The sequence below is a fragment of the Lotus japonicus genome, chromosome 1 (assembly GCF_012489685.1).
Source record: "Lotus japonicus ecotype B-129 chromosome 1, LjGifu_v1.2".
Classification (NCBI taxonomy): Eukaryota; Viridiplantae; Streptophyta; class Magnoliopsida; order Fabales; family Fabaceae; genus Lotus; species Lotus japonicus.
This window is the reverse complement of record NC_080041.1, coordinates 119153661-119179101: the sequence shown is the minus strand read 5'-3', so window position 1 is coordinate 119179101 and position 25441 is coordinate 119153661. Positions and strand designations below refer to the sequence as shown.

Below are 25441 nucleotides of genomic sequence, written 5' to 3'. Positions count from 1 at the left end.
CAGCTGATGACAACAATGGTGTTTGGATGAGAGAAGCATGTTAAAAAAAGAAAGAGTCATGGTTAAGAAAAGAAAAAGTTTTGGAAAGTGAAAGTTAAAGTTGCAAATAAAGTTGAGGGGCACTTGGCCTTTCATGATAGGGCATTGGGAGTTATGGCTGGTTAAGTGGTACACGAAGCTTCTCATTAATTTGGTTCAATGTTACTAGTAGCTGGGGTGCCTTTTTCCCTTGGGGTTGGGTTTGAGAGTGTGGAATATTTTCCTAGGTACAAATTCGATGGTTTTAGATTTGAAATCTCCAAGAGTAGGGAAATAAATATGGAGAGATGGGCCTCTTAGGCTCTTTAAGAGCTTTGGTACTATTATTGGTACTTGAAAGTATAATTTGGATGAGTATTATGATGACATATTTGCTTAAAAGGAATTGGTTTATTTTATGTGTTTAATATATGTAGTGAAAATTTTATTCTCACTTGGAAATATTCACATTCAAGTGGGATTAAAAGTCTGTTAGATTCCGATTTGGAAAATCTAGAATTATTTTTTCTCATAAAGTAAAATCAATTATATGTGAAAATGTTGAAATTTGACTATTTGAGCTTGGATAATTAATTCTTTTAGAAGCTAGAGAAAGTAACTTATGTGTTAAACACAATCAATTGTTAGATTTTACAACTGCATTTCATTACATTAGCAGACAAAACTAACTTTTTTTTAAATGTATCCACACACACACAACATTTCACTTTCAACTCACTTTTACTATAATTAATTTTACTACCTAAGCCCATACTAATTCTCCCAATATGAGTTTTTTCCATACATAACTCTCAAACTAAAATCTTTTTTAAATCAAACATGTACCACTCTAGACGATTAAACCGTTAAATAAGAATTAATTTCATGGGAGTTTTTTTATATGCAACATGGTAGTTTGTTTAAGGGTTGTTAAGTACAATACCTTTAAATTGTTAAATATTAAAAATATACAAGTATGCAAAAGATCCTAATCCACTTGATGATATTAAATGAAACTACAAAACCTCAATCTATGACTAAGAACTCATTGCTTTTGTAGTGTAGCCGTTTTCATTTGGCCCTTCAACTATTTGACCACTGTTTTGGGGGACCTTTGAAACCTTTTTGAGGGATTGAAATGGGGCAGAGGCAAGCTAACCTCTTTTTTTTTTGAAATAGAGGCAAGCTAACCTAACCCACCACCAGATTGCAATAGATCACAATTACTCTTCAAATACGTTCACTTTAGATAGGGCTCAATGACAAAAATATCCATCTACCTTGGACAATTGTTATACAGCTTCTTCCTTTCCATAAATGTAAATGTGGTGGTACCACTGACATTGCACTTGTGGCTTTATTCCATTGTTCTTTTGCTAGAAGTAGGAATCTCAATTGCTTAGTGCGGTCATTTTCATTTTATCTTCAAATTCAACAACCAAAGTGCCAAGATCATAGTAGTAGTTTTGAAAAAATCAAGGCCACTTTATTAGTTAATACTACAGCAACGCATTTCAAGGCATACAGCGTGAGAAAGGATGAAATGTTGATTGCATATCCAATTATTGTGTCTTGTCTTTGAAAACTTAGCCCCTAAGCTTACCCTCAAAAGGGCCACAATAGCGTTTTGTTTGGTTTTATGTAAAAGGCAACAAAATACTAAATAATTAGATTATGAAAATAATAAAAAAAACCCGTTAAAAGTAAATTTGAAAGTTGATATTCCCACCCAAGACCCTAATTCTTACCCACTTCTTTTTAAAATTCTAAAATTACCCTTATTTTTCTGCTACGTACGTTCTCCCCCACTCACCCTCCTCACAGCTTCATCTACTTAATTTTCAAAAATCTGATATTTAAAAAAAGTTTTGTATAAATGACTTGAGAATTTGGGTTAAATCACTACAATTCTAAGTGGACCAATAATATTTAAAATAAGTGGACAATAATAAATTTTACTTATCTTAAATATCATTGGTCCACCTAGGACTAGGATGACTTAACTCAAACTTTTCTTTAGATCATTTGGACAAACCCTCTTAAAAACTCATCCATCAATTTTTTTTTTAGATTTGCGGGTTCTAACATGTTAAAAACATATTAACGTAAGAAGTTGAGAAACATTTGTACAAAAAAAAAAAGATGTTGAGAAAAATAAACTTTAACTGAGTTTTCAAAAATCTGATAGATGAGTTAAAACACATTATCAAGTGTCCAAATGTGCTAAGAAGTCAGGAAAAAAAAAATAAACTACCGTTTTTGAAAAATACGGTATATTTATTTTTGATGCTAGAAAAATACGGTATATGAGTTACTGGAATTTAAATCTTGACTTTTTTTATAGTAAATGTTAGTTGTTAGTAATGTTAGTAAATTAGTCTCACCAGTCAGGGGCGATTCTACCGCCTGGCTAGCTTGGGCACATGCCCAGGCTCCGCGGCGAAAAAAAAAAATTGGATTTGGGCTGCAAGGAAAAAAATGATAATTTTTGTGGTTGAGCTTGGGCAAAAAAATGCAATGGAAACAATGATTTTGTTTGTGGTTCATCACTCTCTTCTCTCTCACTTTCTGCTCACTCACCTCCCTCCCTCCCTCCTCAACCGTGTGTTGAGTTCTTTGAGTTGCTGCAATGTTTTGAACCGTGTGTGAAACTGGAAAATGTTGGACTTCTTGACCCATTGTTTTGAGCCGTTATGATGGGTTGATCTTTGATGTGTAAGATGCAGTTGGCAAAATTAGTTGAGGGGAGGGGGGAGGAGGGATTTGTGGCAACTGGTTTTGGGAGTCATGAGATTAGACTATTAGAGGAAGGTGAAAAGAAAATTGGGGAAGAAGACATTGGTGTGTTGGATATGGTCTTCATTTCTCTATCTCTCTAAGGTAGATTAGTCTTGCATTGATGCACATTTCACACATCTTTTTCAACGCACCATCTGCTCTTGTGCCACACCTGGCTTACATGCAAACATTCCAAAAGTTATTTTATGTGATTTTATTATTTTTTTAATTGAAACGGTGATCGTTTAGTTTATGTCATTTTATATTAGGATTATATATTTCAAATCAGCTATCAATTAACTCAAACCAAATTAATTTAGTAAAGTTAAAAGAACTATAATATTATACTCATTTTAGTCGTTACACATAAAGAGATCATTTCTTTAATAAGTGTATCCAAACATAAATCACGTCATTTTTAAATCACGTTTAGCAGACTCAATTTTATCAGACTCAATTATGTCAGAATCAATTATGCAAACACTTATCCAAACACAAACGAAAGAGAAGAGCGTCACTTGTTAGAACGTGATGATATATTGATGATTATATGCCTTATCTGTTAGTCTTTTACTAACCTACCCCATTCTTATCACATTTTAACTTTTGATTATATTTAATATTGATAAAAGGTGATATTAGTTTCAATTTTTTCCAAGTATATAATTTTTTAATGTGTTAAGACTCTATCTCGCATCCCTCTACTACACACCATCTTTGAATTTTTAAAGTAAATTAAATTATATATACAACTAACACTATATACCCATTTGTGCCGCATACTTTACAAGTCGCGTACTGCGTACCCGTATGACCAACCTAATAATTATGGACAATACCTATATGTTTGGGTTGGGTGTTTAATTGAGAACGAGACATATTTGTCTTTGTATCAGGCTATTTACGTCGCAACAACTGTAACACTGCAATGTCCGCAATCGCGACCACAATTTAAACCCGAGTCAGACGTCAGGTGTGTGCAGTTAGGCTTAGGCTTAACCTTGCCCAGGCTCCACAAAAATCCTGGCTCCGCCACTGTCACCAGTATTTGATAATGTTAATATATAGGTAGCGTTTGGTAGACAGGTGGGAAGGGAATGGAACGGGACATATGAGTTCCGTTCTGTGTTTGTCATGTTTTTAAGATGGAACAAAACGGGACAAAAAACTCCATGAACGAGACACTTTGGTTCCCTGGAAAAGGGTGTAACGGAAGGGAACAGAACGTAACACTCTCTTAAAATTTTTGCAAGTTCAAAAATACCCCTGATTTATATTTGAAATTTTATGTATCTAAATAGTTTAAAATCATTTATAAAATTGAAAGCACTTATTATATTTGTAGACAAAGTTAAATGAAAATCTACGTTTTGAAAATAATCACTTAAAATAAAATCAATTATTTTTTCAAAAGTGAAATCACTTTTTGTAAGCAATGATAAACGAGCCAATTAGAGTGTGTTTGATTCAACTTATTTTGGAAAAAATCACTTTTTAATCAAAAAATCACTTTTTGTGTTTGTTTCAGCTGAAGCTGAAAGCAGATTATTTAAAACAGTTACTTTAACTTATAATGAAAATCTATGATGATAGATGAGAGGAGATGAAAAAAAGTGATTTTAATTAGAGTAGTCAAACACGAATCAACTTATGCTTTTCTCAAAATCTCTAAAAATAAAAATTATAGTAAAAATCAATATTTTTTAATCTAAACAAGCGCACTTAAAATAGCTTAAATAAATAATTAGGTTTCTGTTTTTTTCAATAGCACACTGAAACAACTTAAACAATATATATGTGATTATTTTAAAGAAATAAGTGATTATTTCATGAAGTAAGCAATAACAAATGTTTTCTACGCAAAATGTTCAATTAAGTTCAATTTGTTTTCATCAATCAAATATTAAACATGCATGGTTATATATGTAATTAAAATCATGGTTCTGTTCTATTGACTTGGAGTTACCAAACACAACACACAAAATATTATTGTCCTGTTCCATCCCGTTCTGTCCCGTTCTGTTATGTTTGGTTCCGTCACCAAACGCTACCATACTTTTCACGTTAAAACAAATACTACCAGGGCTTAAAAATCGGATTTGTCCTTGAATGATAGCTCAAGCGGTAAGAGCTATGAGACATGTGAGTTGGGTGGGGGAGGTCCTGGGATCAATCCCAAGCGGGTGCAATTTATCTTTCCGATGTACAAAAAAAAATCGGGTTTTAATCTGATTAAATATCGAGCGGAATATAAAATTTCGAAGTGTAAATCGACAAAAATTGTATTGGGAATAAGAACCCAAAACAATTATACTTTTTAATATACTACTCCCTTCATCTCATATTATAAGTTATATTTTCTCAAACTATTTTATCTCAAAATATAACTCACTTTCCAATATTTATTTATATAAGCATTAATTATTTTCCATATTTACTCTCATATTTAATATATTTTTTTAGTTACATAAGAAATGAAAAAAGCCGTATTTAGTATTTACTCTCATATTTAATATATGTTTTCCTTCCTTTTTTCTCTCTTTGTAATTTGGTTTGAAGTACAACTAGTACTTCTCTATTATATATATTTTTGCTTATAAAAAAAAAAGCTGACACCAACTTTAAGTGAGATTATTATTTTTTTGTTTGTGTCGATTTAATCAAAACAAACTAGTCAAATTTAATATCGGTATCGTATGTTCAAAAAAAATACTACGGAATTGTTATTCAGACCCCCCCACAGCTATTCAGACCCATGAAAAGTGCAAAATTACTTAAATATCCCTAATGAAAAAAATATAAAAAAACTCCACCCCCTCCTCACATTCTCTCTCCTCTCTCCTTACCTCTTTCCTCTTACTCTCACCCCCCCCCACCACCACACACCACCACCACCACCACCCGCAACCACTGCCACCCCTATGGCCGCCGCCACCACCACCACCACCACAAGCTCCATCTTATGTCGTTTTTGAAAATTTTCAATTGCAGGGAGTTGTTACTGTCGTTTTTTATTTTTTTTTTCTCCAAATAAACGCACTTTAGAAATGTGTTATGCACGTACTTTAAAAGTGCGTTGTTAACGCACGTATAACGTGCGAAGTAAACGCTCTTCTAAAGGGCGAATTGCTGTAAATTTGTACAGAACTGATGTCAGATGATTTTTTAAAATTATGAGACTCCACAGTAAATCAAGTTAGAACATTTGGAGATTTATGGTGGAATAAAAAATGTTTGAAATTCAAAATAAAATACCAAATGAAGGAATTTGGCTAAATTACACAAATCTTAGGACCTTCCTTCTTTGAAGGTCCTAAGTTATGATCGTTTGATTTTTCTCTTCAACTTTGCAGTTGGTCGACTTCTCATCCGAGATAAAGAATTGTCTAATTTTCCAAACCGCATCGCTCCTGATTCTAAAGCGACTACTACAAGGTGTCGGAATTTGGAGATTCTGACAGCATATTTGAGCTAAGAATGGTCCTATTACCTTAATCAAGAAGTGTCAGTCCCAAATTTCTTACAGAAATTAAACAGGAAAAAAAAAAGAAATCAGTGTGTTTCGCTAGCTCGCACTGTGAAAGAGCGACCAAAACGCACGTTGAAAGTGCGTGATGGACGCACCTTCCAAGTGCGTGATGGACGCACTTTCCAAGTGTGTTTTGGTCGCACTTTCACAGTGCGAGCGAACTTTTTTCATTAAAGGCTTTTTCGGATTTTACGAATTTAACAGGGTCTAAATAGTTGTGGGGGTCTGAATAACAATTCCCAAAAAAATATTGGTATCGTAAGCAATGCTAAATTTGGACGTCAGCCAATTCTTATAGTGATTGACTGATTGTGGCCAACCCTTGTTGTGCGATCTCGACAAACAGAAATATTAGAAAAATATGACACTTTGGTTTGTGAGACCATTTCCAAGGTTCAGAGTTTTGCAACAATTGGTTTTGGGGAAGAGGAGTGCATGGTCCATCCACATCAAAGCAAAAGAGAAAGCCAAGAGCCGGAACGCACTACGTGGGCTGCGCCTACGGTGGGATATTTTAAATCTGGTCCACCATGGACCAGTTTCAATGATACAATTGAAGTACGAAAATATCTCTGCCTCAATTTTTTTTTCCATCTTTCTCCTTCTCCTTCCATCATCATCATCTCCTTCCATTATCACCATGGTACAACACCACCACCTTCTCCGGCCGCCGACACCAGCCGCGCCGCAACCATCCTCCTCCGCCCAGCCACCACAACAACCACCTTCCCTTCCTCAGCCACCACGCTCCCGCTTCCCCACAATACCACTGCAACCCTTGCATCCAAAACCCCCTAACCACCACCACCCACACCCTCGACTTCCTCCCCCACCACCAACCCACACACACAAATCGTCATCCCCAAAACCAAAAACCAGATGAACTCAGATGAACACAAAAGAAGAAGATAAAAAAAAAGGATTCATTATCTCTGCTCCGTTACCATAAGGATTCAAGCTTCTAACAATCGAAAAATACGAAGGCTTCTCAGATCCAGAACCCCATCCTCATCTTCCATCATTCTTCTATGGTTCTTCCTCTATCCCTCATCTACCTTCATTCATCTCCATAGTCCTCTGTCAAAACTACCACCAGATCTGAAACGAATTAACCCAAATCTGGTGGTGGTGGTTGTTCCTCTATCAAAACCATGAAGACATTGAGGGTGTGGTGGACGAGTTCGACGACGACGGAGCCCCAACGGCTGGCGACGAAGGTGGGGGAACGGAGATGAGATCGGTTTATCTATCCTTGTTTGCATTCACTAGTGGTGGTGCCGTGGTGCTGGGTTTGGGGGTTTCGTGGGTGTTGGTGGGGGTTTGGTGGTGGCGGTGGGTTGGGGGTTTAGTGGTGTTGGGTTTCAGATGGGTTAGGAGAAGAGGATGAAACGTTGGGAGGAGTGAGTGGGGTTGGTTCTGGGTTAAGATGGGTGTGGAGGTGGTGGTGGGGTGGTTGAGTGGTGGTGGTGGTGCGGTAGTGAGAAGAAGAGAGCGGCGCTGCCATGGGAGGGAGAGGGAGGTGGTGGCGGCGCTACCATGAGAGGGAGAGGGGTGGTGGCGGCTATGGATTTTTCAGAGGTAGGAGAGAAGGCTGCTAGGGTTAGGGTAGAAAAAGTGAAAAGGGTGTTTTAGTAAAGTGATTTATATTTAATAAATAATTTCTTTTATAATTAATTAATCTGAACCGTTAATATTAAAAAAAAATACATCTAACGGTTAGAATAAAACTGGTCCATGGTGAACCAGTTTTATAACTGGCTCACCGTAAGTGGAACCCACTACGTGAGGTGAGTTATTCAACGGTCGTTTTCTTTCTCTGCCGAGACTTTTGACAACATAAATTATACTTTTCCAGAAGCTAAGTACGTAACAATATCCAAGTTATGTCGTACAATATTATACATGTTCTATAATATAAATAAATTAATTAATTAATTGATCAAGAAATCTTTACAGCCTAAGATTGCACAACACCAAAGTTCATAAAGAAAAAAGAAAATCAGCAAACTTAACTCTTGTACGTTGCAGGTAAAGAGCACCTCTTGTGGCTTTGCTTTTGAAGGTACAAATATATTTACATGCATGCATCATCATGCACACGTTTCGTCGTTTCCTATATATAGTTAATTTTAAATATCAGATCCACAAAGTGACCAAAACCAAAGAGAGCCAAAGCTAAAATTTCCGATCTCGGCCACCTACAGTTCCTCCATTAAAAATATCAACTTGTCCAGAAGAAGCTGCAAAGAAAGGTCCAGAAAGTTGAAGTAGATCATTGAAAAAGTTCAGTTACATACGTATATCAATGCACCTTTAGTTGGCTTGAATGTTTGTGTTACTCAAAATGATATATTTTAATTTTGTGGTACAATGATAAAAAGACTGTTCACAAAAAGATATTAAGAAAATAGGCTGGTTGATTAATACTCTAATATTAGGTCTTAAGAACTCTCAAATGAACGTGCTTGTACAAGGTACGATGGCTCCGTTATATAGTCGGAGCCTCTTGAATATTGGTGCTTAATGTGAAGGAAAGGATCATGCGACTACAATAATTAATTATATGGGAGTAGGGTAATTGTGTAATTACATTTGTATGAACGAGGCAGGGGGGGATAAATCTGGGCGTTGGTCTCAACGATTAGCTGACTTGTGTGTGTCTCTCCGGCCTTGGGTTGGGCCAAAAATAATTGGGTCATTCTAATGCTGCTTGGCTGGCCAAATGATCTATAACAGTCTACAACCCCTAGAAAGCTAGCTAGCAATCAAAACCTTAAGAATTGATAGTGCTAAATTAGGTCGGCCATTAGTTTATGGGAGCCTTAGTTTTTTGAATTTAGAAAAAGAGAATTCAGTACTTCTTGGTCGCTCTTTTGGATCTAGAGAGTTGGGGTCGTTGTATTGGGGCTTTTACCTTTGGCATGCGGTAGTACTGTCGTATGAACTTATAGCATGTCCAATTAATTATATACAAAACTGTCAGGTTAATGAACCGTATGCATGCACCAAATATTTTAATTTTTTATAAGATAAATTATTCATATGAACTATAAAGTGCATTAAAGAGTGTTCTTCAAAATAGAATACCCACACTCCTCTAATTTGCAATTTTCTACACATGGTACATATATCACTAACTAAAGCAAATCTCTGATGTTAGAAAAAAACTAGCAAATTAGAAGAAATTCACTTAATTTTTTCTTATAGGCAACATGATATATATTGAAGCGAAGTACAAGAGGTACTTCAACCCAATAGAAAAAGAGACAGAGTACGAAAAAATTACAGTAAACACAATAGCGTATTGTAAAAAATGGATCAGAACCATTTGCTAGCTCACCCCCAAGGCCCCAACCCCTCCAAGGAAGAGAGATCAAAGGAAGAGGCATTATTAAAACTTACTAGGAAAACCTCTTTGGAAAAACCTAGTGATTCATCGATCACATTATTTGAATTTAAGTGGTAGCTTTCTTGGACTCTTGTGAGTTTTGGCAGCAAACTTTATGCAAAATATCCAAAACTAATCCAAAATAGACGTTTGTTTGTTAAGCTTTTGCTAATCTTTACAGACTAGATTGCACCATTCACAAACTGCACGATTCTCTCCTAATTATGATCACGTTGGCAAACTTTTTATACAGGTCAAATCATACTTTTGAGATCTGGGAGCAACATATGTAATGCATGCATTAATTTTGGTTGCTTTTGAAAGATGGCAAACCAGAAATTCAGAAAAGCATTCCCAACCAATACCAAAGCCATAGCCAAAGTTAACTTCTAACACTTACTATTTTTTAGGTTGTTATATAAATATCTAGTACAACAATTAAACTAAAGCTTCTATTATTGAAACATGTGGTACATGCGAATCAAAAAGGACTGTACATAAAAACTTTATAATTATATGGACTAATTTGATTTTATTTCTTGATATTTGTGGCCGGGCATTTAAACCGTTATGAACCAATTATTTCAAAAGCTTGAGTTATCAATAAAAGAATAATCTCAATAGTCTAAGGCCCTGTTTGGAAACACAACTTAATTAAACGCTTATGGTCATAAACGCTTATTCATAAACTATTGTAAAATATTTATTGAAATAAATTGAAAATAAGCTATACATAAGCATAAGCTCTTTTTTATAAGCTATCATGAATAGCTTATGAAAATAAGCTCAAAACAGCTTATGGTAGGTCATAAGTTGTTTGCATAAGCTCTCTCAAACACTAGCATAAGAGTTTATACTATCAAATAAGCTCTTCTAAACGGGGCCTAAGTTATTTGTAGACCTTTTCTAACATGTGTGTTTTATTCAAAATGTCATGTGCATGCATGTGATTTTCGGTGCACAACACTACATAACAAATTAATAATTTGCGGTGGATTTTTTTTTGTTGATTACGTGTTGTTTTAGACCTCTGCAGGTATAAGTGTATTAGTGACGGTTTTTAAAAACTCCAAAGTCATTAGTGGCGGGTTTTAGCAACCTTCTACCTTCCTATTTTGCCATGGTTTGCTTTGTTGTGGCTAAAACCTCCGCATGTTTATGATTTTTTGTGCAAAGGTTCATTGTCAAAATAGAGATATTAAGTAGCTAGGACTAATATGTCCCTGATGATAAGCTCAAGTGGTAAGAGCTATGAGACATAAAAAATTGGTGGAATAAATGGTGAATGGTCCAGGATTTGAATCCTGAGAGAGATTAATTTAATTTACTACTCCCCCCGTTCCTATTTATAAGAACCAAACTAACATTTCACGCCCCTTAAGAAAGTGGTTGGTAGTATTAAATTTTTCAAGTTTATCTCAACTATATTTTGAAAATTATATTTCCGTCCCTTTTCTTCCACCACTGTCTTCTTCATCTTCAGCATTTCATCTTCTTTTTTTCTTCATGATGAAAATCTTTTTACTTTAAGCTTCCCCTCTAGGTAGCTCTTCTCATCAGTGTTTTAAAACTCGGCTCGGTCATCGACTCGGTGGGGGTACCGAGTCAATGGATCACTGGTCGGACCAGTGAGTCACTGGGTCGAATGCTTGACTCGGTATATAATAAAATATTATAAAAAATCCTTGCATTGTGAAGTTATGTTATAAATAATAAAAAACGTGTCTTTATAGTCAAATGACTTCATGGTACAGTGGTAAAGGATTTGTTAATTTACTTTCAGGTTCTGTCTTCGAATCCCACTTGTACCTATTTTTAATATAATTATTGGTTTTTGTCCACTCCTATCAAACTGTTGTCACAAAAAAAAAACGGGAGGCCCATTGTATTCAAACAAATGTGGGCAGAGTTTAAAAAAATTGAAAGGCCCATTGTATCACATGCATTATCCATTAACAGAATGAAAGAAAATAATTTAAAAAAAAAGGTGACTCGCCGGTCTGACCAAAAACCGGCCGAGTCACCGAGCTAACCATTGAACCGGCCGGTTCAAATCGGTTCAAACTGAGCTGCTTGCATAACCGATTTGTTCAGAGGCTCGGACCGGTCAGGTCACCAGTCCCGGTCGGACCGGCCGGTCCGAGCCGAGTTTTAAAACTATGCTTCTAACTACAAAAAACCATTTACCATGAAACATAACTTCAATCAGTACACATACAATTATCACCCCACCCTCAAACCAAATGGAAGATTCTTACCCATCAGAGATAATGTGAAAAGACAAACTCTTCTGCTTTAAATGCTCATCTTTGCACTAGAAGTAAAAAAGGGTTAATGGTCACTTTGGTCCTCGAAAGTGTCCACCGACTTCACATTCGTCCCTGAATGAATTTTATTCATCTCGCGGTCCCTGAGTGTGGCAAACGCCATTCATATTAGTCCTTCCGTTAAAAAAAACTAAACAGACGTTACATATTTCCTTTTTTTAAGCTGAAAAATTATTAAATCAAATTAAAATAACAAATTTACTAAAAGTTCAATTAAATAAAACACAAAAAATCCTAACCACCAGCCATCACCATCGTTCTTCATCTTCTTCATCATCTTCACCAATCCTTCCATCACAACCCAATCCCCCACCGCAAAGTCCATCCCCCACCCCCACTGAAACCCATTTCTTTCTACCCTAACGAGATTTCCAAACCCACAGATCTAAGTAGAGATTTCCAAACTCATTGAAAAGCTTCAATATTTTCCTCTTTTGGTTTGAAGTTTCAATCAAACCTTTTTCCTCACCACTATAGAACCTAGGTCAGAGTGTGTGAAGAGGATGATGGCTCGATCTGGGTGAAGGGGGATGGAGGCATGGCCAAATCACCTGAAACTGAACTTCCTCTCAAAGCTTTTGAGAACTGGGTCGTTGGAAGTTGGGGTTTTGAGAAATGGGTGCTCGAAAATTGGGGTTTTGAGGAATGTGTTGTTGAAAGTTTGGGTTTTGAGAAATGGGTTGTTGAAAGTTTGGGTTTTGAGGAGTGTGTGGCGGCGGTGGTGATGGTTGTTGTTGATTCCACGCCTATTGTGGTCATTGTAAGTTGCTGTGTGTGGATATTTCTGTTTCATGTTGAATCCTTCCATGTGAATCAAGCAAGCAATTAAAGGATGCTACCATGTTTATAGATCTATGTCTATTTAGTTACTTGAGAGCCAATTAAAATTATCTTTTATTTCCAAGGTGGGATGAAGCGGCATGGATTTGGTGGAGGGCCAGCATCCCATGGTGCATCAAAATCACATGGAAGACTTGGTTCTACAGGTCAAAGGGATTGTATGGTTAATTGGGACTAGCATCCCTTGTAAGCAGGGAGAATATTGAGTTGTGATGGGGTTTGATGGTGATGGAAGAATTGATGAAGAAAAATTAAGAAGTAAGAATAAGATGAGAAGAGGAGATTATGATCTTGTGTTTTTAATTTTTAATTGAGTTTTTTATTTAATCAATTTTTTAGTTACTTTTTTTTTTTTTAAATTTAAATGATTTCCACGTTGGTAAAATAAATATAAAAAATGAATCTGTTAACGTCTGTTATATTTTTTTTAACGGAAGGACTAAAGTGACGGACGTTTGACACTTTGAGGGACCGCGGGATGGATAAAATTCATTCAGGGACGAATGTGAAGTCGGTAGACACTTTTGAGGACCAAAGTGACTATTTACCCTTCTAATGAACAACATTTTGAAACCCACTTGAAAGCCAAATACATAGGTGCATAAAATGGAATACAGTTTCAAAAAGGAAGAGAAATAAAATAAAACCTTTGGACAACGCAAGTTATGGTAGAGTGTAGGAAAACAAGTATTGTCCAATTTAATGCCAAGAAAATCCATTTTTTGTTCAACATTTTCATTTGACATTTGAGGTGCATCAAAGATATCATCCACAATCTGCTCCCATTCATCTTCACATAACAATCCAAACAATAATGTTAAAGAAACAAAAAAAAAATGATGAACCCATTTGGCTGGCTATCCAGAAAATTCAAACCAATGACGCTATTGAAAACATGGGAAAAAGATGAAATGAGGAGGAGAAGAGATCCCAAGAGGAGAAGCTTAATGGAACAAGAATTTCAAGAAGAAAGAAGATGAAGGTGAAGAGGAAGAGGAAGAGGAAGAAGATGGTGGTGGAAGACCAAGAAGAAAGACTGAAATATAATTTCAAGAATTTTCAGGAACTAAAATTGATGTGAAAAAGTCAACGAGGCTATCCTCAGCTGACTAGGCTTGCCACTGGACCGTTGACTAATCAAAATTGAAAAAAAAACTTAATTTGATTAAATAAATATTTCAGAAATTACATTTCAAACAAAAAAAAATTCCAGGAATCACAACCATATTTAAGTCTATTTATAAATGAATTTATATGTCTTGTTTACATAGTTTTTTTCCAACAATTTTGATTTTGTTTGTGTCCATTGACATCAGTAGATTATTGTAGCCATTTGGGCTATGATGTATTTTCAATTGGCTAGCTAGTAAGTATGATAGATTAGAGCCTAGAATTAGGCCTAGTCAATAGCCCACTCTAATTGACCAAAAAATAGTCCCACTCATAACCGCTGACCAAAATAAAACCCATTCATAAATAGACCGGTTCATTCAAGTGTCATGGTTTTTTTTTTCTTGAAGTCAAGTGTCATGGTGTTATTTGTACTTTTGTAGTGTGCTATAGCTTCCGCAGACGGGAGGACTATGGATGATGTGGCTGAGGAACTCACACTTAAGGGGGAGATTGTTGGAATCAAGTGTTGGAGTCAAGTCTCACATCAGAGAAGTCAAGGTGAGAGTGAGAGTTTATAAGATATGTGACTCATAAACCTAATGCTTTAAGGTTTTTGGTTAAGATATGGTGTCCAAAATCTCCTTGGTGTCTTCTCTCGGTCTTGGCCCCATGGGTCCTCGTCGTGACTCTCCCCAACACAATATACTCATGTCCGTGCAGTTTGAAAATTTCATATTGATGAACTTGCATTATGATCTGTGTTTCTTTGTATCTTTTAGAAAACCTTTTTAAATTAGATCAGAAGCAAGCATTTACAGTTTTCAAAACCTATTTTATAACCTTTCAACAATCCCCTTTGTTAGCTCCAAAATCACAAAATTACATAAATAAGTGACTATGATATAATTAAGCCTAAATTAACAAAACAAAAAGGCACAAAGGTAAAATATGATTACTATTAGACATTGTATGGTTATTAATGTACCCATGCAATAAAACATGTATTAATGGAAGAATTACTATATTCTGAGTTATCTATTGACCTTTTTTAATGGCAGCAAAGCATATTCTAGCTAAAAGAAGATATGGGCAAGAGGGAAGAATCACTTCTGAACCTTCCATTGTTCATCCATAATGAAGGGTTGTAGGGGAACAATGTGTCTACTAAACTGAGCAAAGGTGAAAGGTGTCCTCAACAGAATACTCCTTGGCTGAAATGTGAACGAACCTTCCTTCTCTTTCCTTGTCCATGAGTGAAAAAAAATACAGAGCAAATGGCTCCCCGAATAATGTTATGTTCACACCTCTAAGATGAGGTGGAGAGGTGGAGAGAGGTGAAGGAGGAGAGAAATAGAAAGAAAGGAAAAAGTAAGAGAGAGAAAATATGAGATGTGATAGATGATAAGAGGAGAGAGATAGAAATAAAAATGAGTGAAAATGAAGTGTTTAAAAAATGAGGTGTGTATATATCATTGTTGATGGGTCCCCTGTTGGCTGTTAAGTGTTTTGGCCAGGTCATGTTTTAGGTGTAGAATTTCTTCGTTTAACAATTCATCACCACACGGTGTGCTCTAGCTGTACTTGAATTCAACACATCAACTACTACATTTCAACACATTGAAACAAAGACAATAATTCTATGTCCTCTTCAAAACCCCATACATTGTTTAATGTTTAATTTTTTCTATTTTAAACTTGTAGTAGTGGGCATGCATTGAAGCATTTGTTGGATTTGAACACAACACACCCAATTTCTTCGTCAACTTTTTATTATAATCTGAGCTAACCCTAGGCCTAATTCTAAGCTAAAAACTAGTGTAAGGGTGAGAATTGTTCTACCATTCATAACAATTTACTTAGACATATCTCTATTCAATATACTTTTAAAGTTGAATATTTGGAGTGTGAGTTATACAGGATTGAACATCTGTAGATGACTCACTTATGATAACTAATAAATAACTATAAGAAAAACCACATATTTAGAATTTGATTTAAACCTAATTTTATCCGAAAAAGTGATTTTTTTGTTATATCTTAAGTTTATGCCAGACTTTTCAACACCTTTAGGCTTTGGCACCACTTGGTGTCAGTTTGATTTTCAGTTCAAAACAATATTTAACCTTTAGTAAATTGAGATCATGATTTATAATGTACATTCCCTCAACGAAATGCATTTCTTTAATTATTCACATTCACCTAACAAAAATTCAAATAGAGCTGAGTTTAATCATCATAAAATTAAAGGAAAATAAAAGAAAAAGGGTCGCTATATAATCCTTGCTCTTCACCTTCCACTTTCACACATTGGGTTTGCAACACGAAGCAGAAACAAGAAACCCACCCAAATTTGGCAAAACTCTCCACCATCAATTCTCTTTCTCTTTCTCTTTCTTTTCCAACGGGGACTTGAACACTTCATAAATTCTTATCTTGCTACTTTTTTTTACAGTTATTAACGACCCAGTTTTGAGAAATGGAAGTACATTCTCAAGTTGCAGCCAAGAGACTGTGGAACGTGTTGAGGATCACCTTCTTCATGATCAGGAAGGGATTAATATCAAAGAGAAAGATGAATATGCACATGAATTTGATGATGAAGAAAGGGAAACTCCTCAGAAAATCTCTAAGCAATCTCATGCCATCACATCATCAACAACAACAACAACACCATTCATCTTATTATGAATTCTCTTGCAGCAACAGTCCAAACCCTGTTTTCTTCCACATGCCAAAGCGAAAGCACCACCGTTTCAACTTCCCCTGCATCCAAGCCCCTGAGGAATTTGAAGAGGGATCTCAATTGTATTTGTCACCGCTTAAAGTTGAAAATGATGATGTGCCTAAGGATGTGGCCGTGGTTCCTCCCAAGACCCCAGAATACACGTTCAACTTCCGGTTCGACGCGACCGAGTTTGCTCCTGGGGAGAGAAAGAGTATAACTCTCTCACCGTTCTCAGTGAGGGTTTCCAATTACTCTGCATTGGAAGAGAATGAAGAGGTTGGAAGTGGTCTAGTTGATGATCAGGCTGAGGATTTCATCAGAAGGTTCTATGAACAGCTAAAGACGCAGAGCCGCGGGCAATTAGCAGGGTTTTAAATTGTGGTTACGGTTGCCCTTCCGTTATGGAATTGCAGACAAGTGCGGATAGATGAGAATTGCACTTCCATACCGTTGCGGGAACTCCAAAATCTTTACTCTACAATTGCTGTTGTTGACCGCAATTTAAAAGTCTGGCAATTACTGCACCACCTAATAGATGTAAAGACAAAGCATTTAATGCTGATGAACTAGTTCTTGCAGGGCGTTTATTAGAACTTTTGCACTCTAAAATTTTCCCATTTTTGTTGTCTGTATAAATTGGATTTTGCTGGCTATGATCCATCCATTATCGTTTTTTAATATCATTGAGTGTTTATCCACCTTTAATTTTGTTGTTAGTTTTTTGGTCTTAACCGGTGTAATTCTTAATTGATAGTCATGAAATTAATTTCTTGTGTCACACGATTAATGTACTAAGCGTTATGAGACAAATTAATAAGTGTTTTTTTCCATTCACAATCTATATAATAAAGGATAAATAGAACTTTGATTATGCTGTGGAGTTACATTTACATCATGTGGGGCTTGTTAGGTGGACAACTTTTCACATGCTTTTAGCCTTTTCACAAAATATTGTTATAGACTTGATAAAACAATCTAATAAGTGGATAAAAGCTTCTTTTTTCAATTGTACTACGATTATCATTTGAAGATTGTCATACGATACTTGCATCAATGGATAAAGACCTTAAAAAGTGATTCTCAATGCATAATCGAATAAGAAATTAAGCTTAAAGCATACTCACTCATGCTGATCTAAGTAACCAGACAAACTAAGAAAAATCATACAGCACCTAAATTCCTAAGAACGCCAGTGCAACAACTCATCTTTCTGAAGCAGTAGTGTATCTTCAATTATAAACAACCTCTCCGCTTTGCAAATCATCCAACTCTGTCGAAGTTGCACAAACTGAAGAGAAGCATACGTTGTAGCTTCAAACGCACAATGAATGGTCAAGTTAGCAGCACTAGCACCATGGAAAAAAGGAATTTGTAGATCTACCCAGTGGCAATACATAACAGAAGACGTTGTAGCTTCAAACGCACAATGAATGGTCAAGTTAGCAGCACTAGCACCATGGAAAAAAGGAATTTGTAGATCTACCCAGTGGCAATACATAACAGAAGATTGAGGTTGAGAAGACGCGATTGAAACACGATGACGACAACGACATGATAGCGCGACAAGGCTTCTACAAATCTGAAACAACTAAAGTCCTCCCCTTTCAACACATAACTTTGCACTGAGGAGATGTTGGAAAGAGGGCCTCAAGCATGGGTTGAAGAGGTGCTCACGGCACCGATGGCGGCAAACAAACAAAGCATTAGTTATCATTGTTAGATGATGACAAGCTATAATTCCAATAAGCACCACTAGGTTTAATTTTGTATTAACTTTTTTAATGTGTGCATCTAACAATCATGATTTATTCTTATATTCTCATATGAAAACATATTTCTCATAAAATACATCATCTAAACACTTATTGAAAATAAAGTTTTACCCGAACACTTTTAGTCCATCTTGACTCATGAGGGACTAGTGATTGACTAAAATCACATAATTTATTTAACCCTAAAATAGAGAATAGGAACAAACCATAATGTGTCAAATTAATAATAACAATAAATATTAGTAAACCTAAAATCAAGATAAAAAATATTAACAAGCAATAAAGAAATTCTTCTATTACAGAAAATTGTTTACAAGAAAATTTCCTTAATAAAATCCACTTTCAAAAACATGGGCCTCATACTTTTTCCAAAAAGAAAGCAGTCATCCCACTATTGGGCCTAATCAATCACCACCTCTGCTCAAAATATGGGCCTGGTGGCCAAGGGCTGGGCCCAGGCCTATAATCCATGTAAGGCTGCGGCGGAGGAGGGTACGGATACGGCGGAGGCGGCCGTGAAAACTCCGGCGGAGGCGGCCGTGAAAACTCCGGCGGTGGCGGCGGGTAATAATCATAACATTCTCCTGACGGCGGATACGGAACAAGCGGCGGCGGAGGCCGCGCCGCCACAGAGGGAGGATAGTGTATTCCCTCCTGAACAGGATAAACCGGGTCGTAGCAACAAGGGGTTTCGATCTCCAATCTTGGATATTGCACCGGAGCGTGATCCTCCGGAGCCAGAACAGGGTACCCGGAGATTCTCCCATCGAGGATCTGAGACGAGTGATTCCCGTTCCCGTTCCCGATCCCCACCAATCTGTACGAGAAATTGAACGTTCCATTGGGTTTACCCTCGCCGGAACGAACCTCATAGCTCACAAACCGCTTCACGCCGGCAACATCACGGATCAGATCGGACATCGGCACGCGGCACTCTCCGATGAGCTTATCACCGAGGATGACGCCGTCGTGGCGGAACTCGAATTTGAGGAAGAGGCGATTCACCACGGCAGAGCCTCGTTTGGAGAGAAACCCCAGATCGAAACGCGCTTCGTGGTTCCATTCAGGGTTGCTTCCGTCGTCGCTGTCCCTGTCGGTCGGGGTCTTTTGCGGCTGCGATTCTTGCTCGGTGAGTTTCGTGGCGGTGTCGTCGGTGGCGATGGTGACGAATGCGTAGAGGGTGAGTTTTTGGAAGAAGTTGAAGGCTTGGAGATTTTTGCAGGAAATGAGTTTCAGCTCTATGGAACTGGGTTCCATTTTGGAGGAAAATTAAAATCAAAATCAAAATCAAAATCAAAATCCCTGGTTTTTGTGAAATGCTAACGTTGGAAAGGTAACAATTTTGTTTAATGTTTGATTGGAAGGGTTTTGTATAGGGTATATCGATGTATAATCTCGTGTTTTTGTACGTGTATATATGAGAATTGAGAAACCAACAAGAAACTAGCACGTTGAATTCGTCCTTAAGAGTTAAGAATTTGACTGGAAGGTTCCTTTCCTTTTCTGCGTACTCTAGTCTAGGGGTCACGTTGTGTGGAATTGCAATCACATGCACATGGACCTGAGAGTGATTCAGAACCATGAATTAGAGATGGTGTTTGTATTGACCTGTGTATTAATATTAGGTCAATTCGTCAAATACTGAAAGTGAGAAAGTGTCAAGCTTGGTTTCGTGATAGGCTCATGATTGAAGTTTTTCTTATTTAATTTCTTTTCCAATTAAGAGAGCAACATATAATTAGCTATCTAAAAAACACTAGCTAGCTTTTTTCTCATTTTTTTAGAATCAATTGTAACATACTAGCCAAAATGAATTAAGAGACTAGCACAAAAGGATGCTAGAAACAAAATACTAAGAGTTACTACAAGTTACGAAGTTAAATAAGGATAGATGGAGATGGAGTGCCAATGCCAATAACACACCCAACAAACTGTCAACAACAACTAGTACATGAAAGTAAGTTATATCACATGTCCACCCTCCAACACAAATTGGGGCATGTATCCCTCGGAAAGCACCTTCCCTAGGCAGCGGAAAAGGAAAAAATACGTGAATGGTAAGCTGAGAAGATAAATTCCAATGTTTTAGACCGATACATTGTTGAAGTTTTTTTTATAATTACAAAATTAAATTTTCCAACAAATTATGAAAAAATACAATTTACCAAGATGGGATTTTGTTTGCCACATGGACAATGAGGTGAAAAAAGTAAGTGTGATGCTCAAGCTAAAAAATCATCATTAAAGTTGGTGTTGGATGCGAGAAATATTTGACGTCTCAAAAACTCCTACCATAGGCACCACACACTATTGGAAATTTGGAATGCACCCAACACATTCCCTCATTGGAAGCCAAGGCTGCACTCGTTATTAACACTCTTTCTCTCTTCTTAAGAAATTTAGCAATCAATTATTATGAATAACAAACTCAAGATAAGAGACAAACTTAAATGGAAGATGGAAGAAAATTGAATATGAGAATGAACTCTATCTATGATTCAAATTGCTTTGTTTCATCTTTTCCTCTCATTTACATTTCAATCTTCACCACATCAAAATAAGTAATGTGAATTGCCCAACCAATATCTTTGAAGCATATTTGACAAGTTTTCCATCCGATGCACTTAGAGCTAGTCATGTTTAGGTGCAGAGCTAAACTAATTCAAAGGTTCACATTGATTAAAACAAGCATCGGCCGCTAATCTTTCCACCACAAGTTTGATGAAATTCATTTTCTTGATGGTGAAATTCAGATTCATGGTATGAATTAGTTTTCAATTTGGCCCATAAGCCTTAGCTCATGTGGGTTAAGGCTACAGAGCCCACATGGCCAAAAAGGATCAAAAGCCCTGCGGGCTAGGGCCCTGACCCTAAAATTTCAAAAAAATTCTCTCTCTTCGGACCTAACTTTAATCTCATCAAACCCTAAACTTTAATATCAGTTTAAAACTTTAAAATCAACCATAAACCCTAAATCGAATTCATGCATGATTAATGTAAATTTTTGTACACAATTAACCAATTAAATATTAAGGATGTGTCACATCTTAAATTAGATAAAAATAATTTATATTCCCATATCCTTTAATTTTGATTTGTTGTTTGTGTAAAATAAATTTACCCATAAAAGTTCTCCAGAAGTAAAGAAGTAAAGGGCAAAAGTAACATTTTATTTTTCAACCAAAACACTTCTTTTTTGACAAAAAAGTTTTTCAAACATTCTTTCGTAAATAAAAATAACATTTCATAAATTTTGGTTAATTTTCCCGCTGGTTCATTTAAAAAACCAAACCACCATTAAACTTCAATGCTTTTCGCGCCGGTACGAAAACGATGCCGCTATCCACCGTCGCCTCGCCGCCGCCGCCGTCCGAAGAGGCATGGTCACCTCACGACGGTAACGCTTACGACATTAACGACGACTGCGCTTCGTTCACCATCGATTCACTGGACGAGGAGGGTTTCCCATCACAGATCCTCAGCGAACACGAGTTACCGAACACATCAGAAGGAAGCAGTTTCGCCGCCGATTTCTACAGTTGCGGATCCGATTGGTCCTCATTGTTGCCAGGAGAAGATCGTGGGCAAAGAGATCTCGCTCGCGATTCGGCCCCGAAGAAGTTGAAGCAGTCCAATCTGTTCCAGATTTGGGGTTTCAAACGAAACGGTGCCTCTGAACCAGAATCCAGTCATGGTGGTTATTCTGGTAACGGAGATGGTGGCGGTGTTTTTCCTGAGACGAAGATTGTGACACCTGAAAATTGGGGTTCGATTTTGCGCGACACTGGGAAAGTGTTGGAGAACCCTAAATCTTCTCGCAAGAGAAATGATTCCCATAGAGAAAATAGGGTTACACGTGCTTGCCCCTTCTATAAGAAAATGCCAGGTGAAATGAAAGTTTTAGTTTGGAAACCCAGTAGATTTAGGGGGAAAGTGATTTTACTAGGAGTACCTTTGTAAGAGATAAGTGATTTTGGGAAATTTCGTCGTGGACTCGAATATGTTGGAAACAATTTGAGCTGAATAGTCAGTTTGCCATTAGTTAGATCTTGATGTTTTAATTTTCCATGTTTTGTTATGTGAATGAAAAATCAGTGTAGTGTCTGAAGTTCTAAGTTTAGCCTGTTTTCGAATGCAGGGACAGCGTTTACTGTCGATGCTTTTCGTTACGGGTGTGTTGAAGGGTGCTCAGCGTATTTTCTTAGTCATTTCCATAGCGATCACTATGGTGGCCTTAGCAAGAAATGGTCACATGGCCCTATTTATTGCTCTCCTCTCACAGGACGGCTAGTTCAAATGTGTCTCTATGTAAATCCTTCGTAAGAACTCACGAACTCTTCTTTGTAGATTAATCACTTACATGAACAAGAAAATCGAAGTGCACCTGGTCATGATCTTTCCTTTCAATTTCAATAAAGTGATTAGCTTTTTATTGGATTTGTTTGTATAGGTACATCCACCCTTTGGAGTTTAACACTGAACGTGTGATTGATGGCGTCAAAGTGACTTTGTTAGAAGCTAATCATTGCCCTGGTGCAGCTTTGATTCACTTTGACCTCCCAAATGGGCAACGTTATTTGCACACTGGGGACTTCAGAGCTTGTAAACAAATGCAAACTCATCATCTTCTTGTAAATCATCGTGTAAATGTACTATATTTGGATACCACATATTGCAACCCTAAGTACAAGTAAGCCACTGATCATATTAAACATTTGTGTTGATCTGTCCTTTGGTTATAATATATGATCTCTGGTTGTTTGAACAAATTGAATGTCTGTAATGAAAATTTTCCGCTTTAGGTTCCCTTCCAAGGAAGCTGTACTCAATTATGTTGTCAAAATTACGAAGAACCACCTCAAAATGCATCCCAAAACTTTAGTGGTTGTTGGGGCATATAGTATTGGCAAAGAATGTGTATATCTTGCAATTTCGAAGGCACTTGGGGTAAGTGGATTTTTTCTCTAGCACATCACTATTTTGGCTCTTGTGTTACAGCTCCTTTCTTGTCCATTGTACTTGTGGAAATGAATGACTGTCCCAAGAAATGTATTTCACATTAATTCCTAAGAGATCTGTTTATGTCTTTCTGGTGATATATAGTCAACTGCTGAAGGTAAAGCGTTCACTTTACTTCTTCGACCCTTCTGCACTTAATTGCCAACCTTGTATTATTGATGATTAATTCTGGCTATTTGCGTTAGGGTTATGAGGCTCTTATTCATAATTGAAGAATGTTTTCTGCCTGAATTATCAAAACTCAAATGTAGCTTAAGTTACCAGGTTATCTTGCATGTCATAGACTGTTTGATCCATTGACAAAATATATGTGGCTGTCGTCTTATTCAGGTAAAAATTTATGCAAATGCTTCTAGAAGACGAATTTTGCTAGCTTTTGGTTGGCCTGAATTTCCAGATAGTCTCTGTACAAATGGAAATAACACACTTCTTCATGTTCTGCCCATGTCATCTCTGAGATTTGAGGTTTAATTTTGGGCTGTTACATTTTAATCTCAGAAGTCTCAGCTCTTCATCTTATGATTCTATGTTGTTATCTTGTGATTCACTATCATGATTTTCTTGTTACATTAGACGTTAAAGGATTACTTGAAGACCTACAAGGAACAATTTACAACAATATTGGCATTTCGTCCAACAGGTTCTTTACCTGTGCTTTTAATCTCAAAATAATGTCTTGATAATCTTAGGTATTTTTAAGTTGCCAACTGAGAAGCTATTGTCAGATAGAGTAGTCTGAGTATCAATAATTTAATCTCATATTTTCAGGATGGACTTTCAATGAGAAGATAAACAATGATCTGGAACTAATTAAACCTGTTTCCAGAGCAAATGTCACGATATATGGTAAGATTATCTGCAGTTCAACAGCCATCCTTGATATAAAGTATGAACTTAGAATTAGTGCTTATTTATATTGTAACTATATGATTCTGGTTATTGAAATGCTGAGCAGGTCATGGTCCTGAATGTCAAACACTTTTAATTTTTTTGTTCTCTGTTGGCTTTATAGTAGTTATTTTCTAGCAGATTAGTATGGTTTACAAGTTAATTTTCTCCCTTTTTCTAGGAGTTCCTTATAGTGAGCACTCCAGCTTCACAGAGCTGCAAGATTTTGTTCAGGTCCATAATTAAATATTATGATTACTCTTGTACTACATGCTTGAAATGCTTGATAATTAATGATAATTTTAGCATTATAATTGCATTATTTGAGTTCCATTTATCAACGAATTTATCTTTAACTTCCTACAGTTTTTGAAGCCTGACAAGATAATTCCTACTGTGAATGTTGGGAATGCTGCTAATCGAGAAAAGATGCAATCTTACTTCCGAGACTGGTTGAAGGCCTAAAGTCTCAGCTGTTCTTAAGAAATTGAGTTTGTTATCTGATACTTCAGTTTAGGAACTAATTGACGGGACTCAACATTTAATGTTGCTTGCAGGTGATCCTTTTTGTACCTTAACCACAAATGGCAACAGAGCTACGTTGTTCAGGTTGATCGCGATTTGTTCTCTGCTAAAAGTCTCTTTGAGAGAACCTATTGCAGGACAAACAAAACAATTTAGGACAACCAAAGGAGGAAAATATAGTATTAATTGTCATACCTTCTGTTGTCTTCTATGTATTTTTTGCACTTGACCATTTTGATCATTGTTTTTCAATATTGTATAGAAAACAATGTTAGCGGGGCGAAACATGGTAGGTAATAACATTTTTTGGAGGTACAACATGATTCCCCCCTTATTTATCCAAATCCAAATGTAGGACAATTAATAGTTGGGGTTGGATCTACAGGGTCTTGTTTATCCCTAGAGCTTTTGCTTAAGTTGATGGTAGTGGTGGCTTCTATTTGATATTATTTTGAGAAATACACCATTGTATGATTTACAACGCTATTGTATATTAGCTGAGTTGAATTGCTTCTCATC

General features: G+C 36.6%; 3 protein-coding genes across 5 annotated transcripts; 2 read left to right on the top strand and 1 right to left on the bottom strand.

The window, feature by feature from the left end:
* The first annotated feature begins 16287 nt into the window (after nucleotides 1–16287).
* On the top strand, nucleotides 16288–17507 carry LOC130732536 (uncharacterized). Its single transcript, XM_057584562.1, has one exon. The coding sequence runs from the start codon at nucleotides 16470–16472 to the stop codon at nucleotides 17091–17093; it is 624 nt and encodes a 207-aa protein (XP_057440545.1). The 5' UTR covers nucleotides 16288–16469; the 3' UTR covers nucleotides 17094–17507.
* Nucleotides 17508–18759: 1252 nt separating this feature from the next.
* Nucleotides 18760–19961, bottom strand: LOC130729816 (formin-like protein 20). The gene has a single exon (XM_057581656.1). It carries the CDS (start codon nucleotides 19745–19747, stop codon nucleotides 18899–18901), a length of 849 nt encoding a protein of 282 aa, XP_057437639.1. The 5' UTR covers nucleotides 19748–19961; the 3' UTR covers nucleotides 18760–18898.
* A 1814-nt stretch (nucleotides 19962–21775) lies between these two features.
* LOC130729815 (DNA cross-link repair protein SNM1) lies at nucleotides 21776–25441 on the top strand. 3 transcript variants are annotated; one of them, XM_057581654.1, is made up of 10 exons: nucleotides 21776–22376; nucleotides 22629–22809; nucleotides 22941–23180; nucleotides 23293–23437; nucleotides 23840–23974; nucleotides 24083–24149; nucleotides 24278–24355; nucleotides 24579–24631; nucleotides 24764–24849; nucleotides 24955–25441. In XM_057581654.1, the coding sequence occupies exons 1-10, from the start codon at nucleotides 21824–21826 to the stop codon at nucleotides 24956–24958; spliced, it is 1542 nt and encodes a 513-aa protein (XP_057437637.1). In that variant the 5' UTR covers nucleotides 21776–21823; the 3' UTR covers nucleotides 24959–25441. The 3 variants fall into 3 exon arrangements, with proteins under 3 accessions (XP_057437637.1, XP_057437636.1, XP_057437635.1); XM_057581653.1 differs by having other exon boundaries at nucleotides 24764–24863; XM_057581652.1 differs by having other exon boundaries at nucleotides 24764–25441.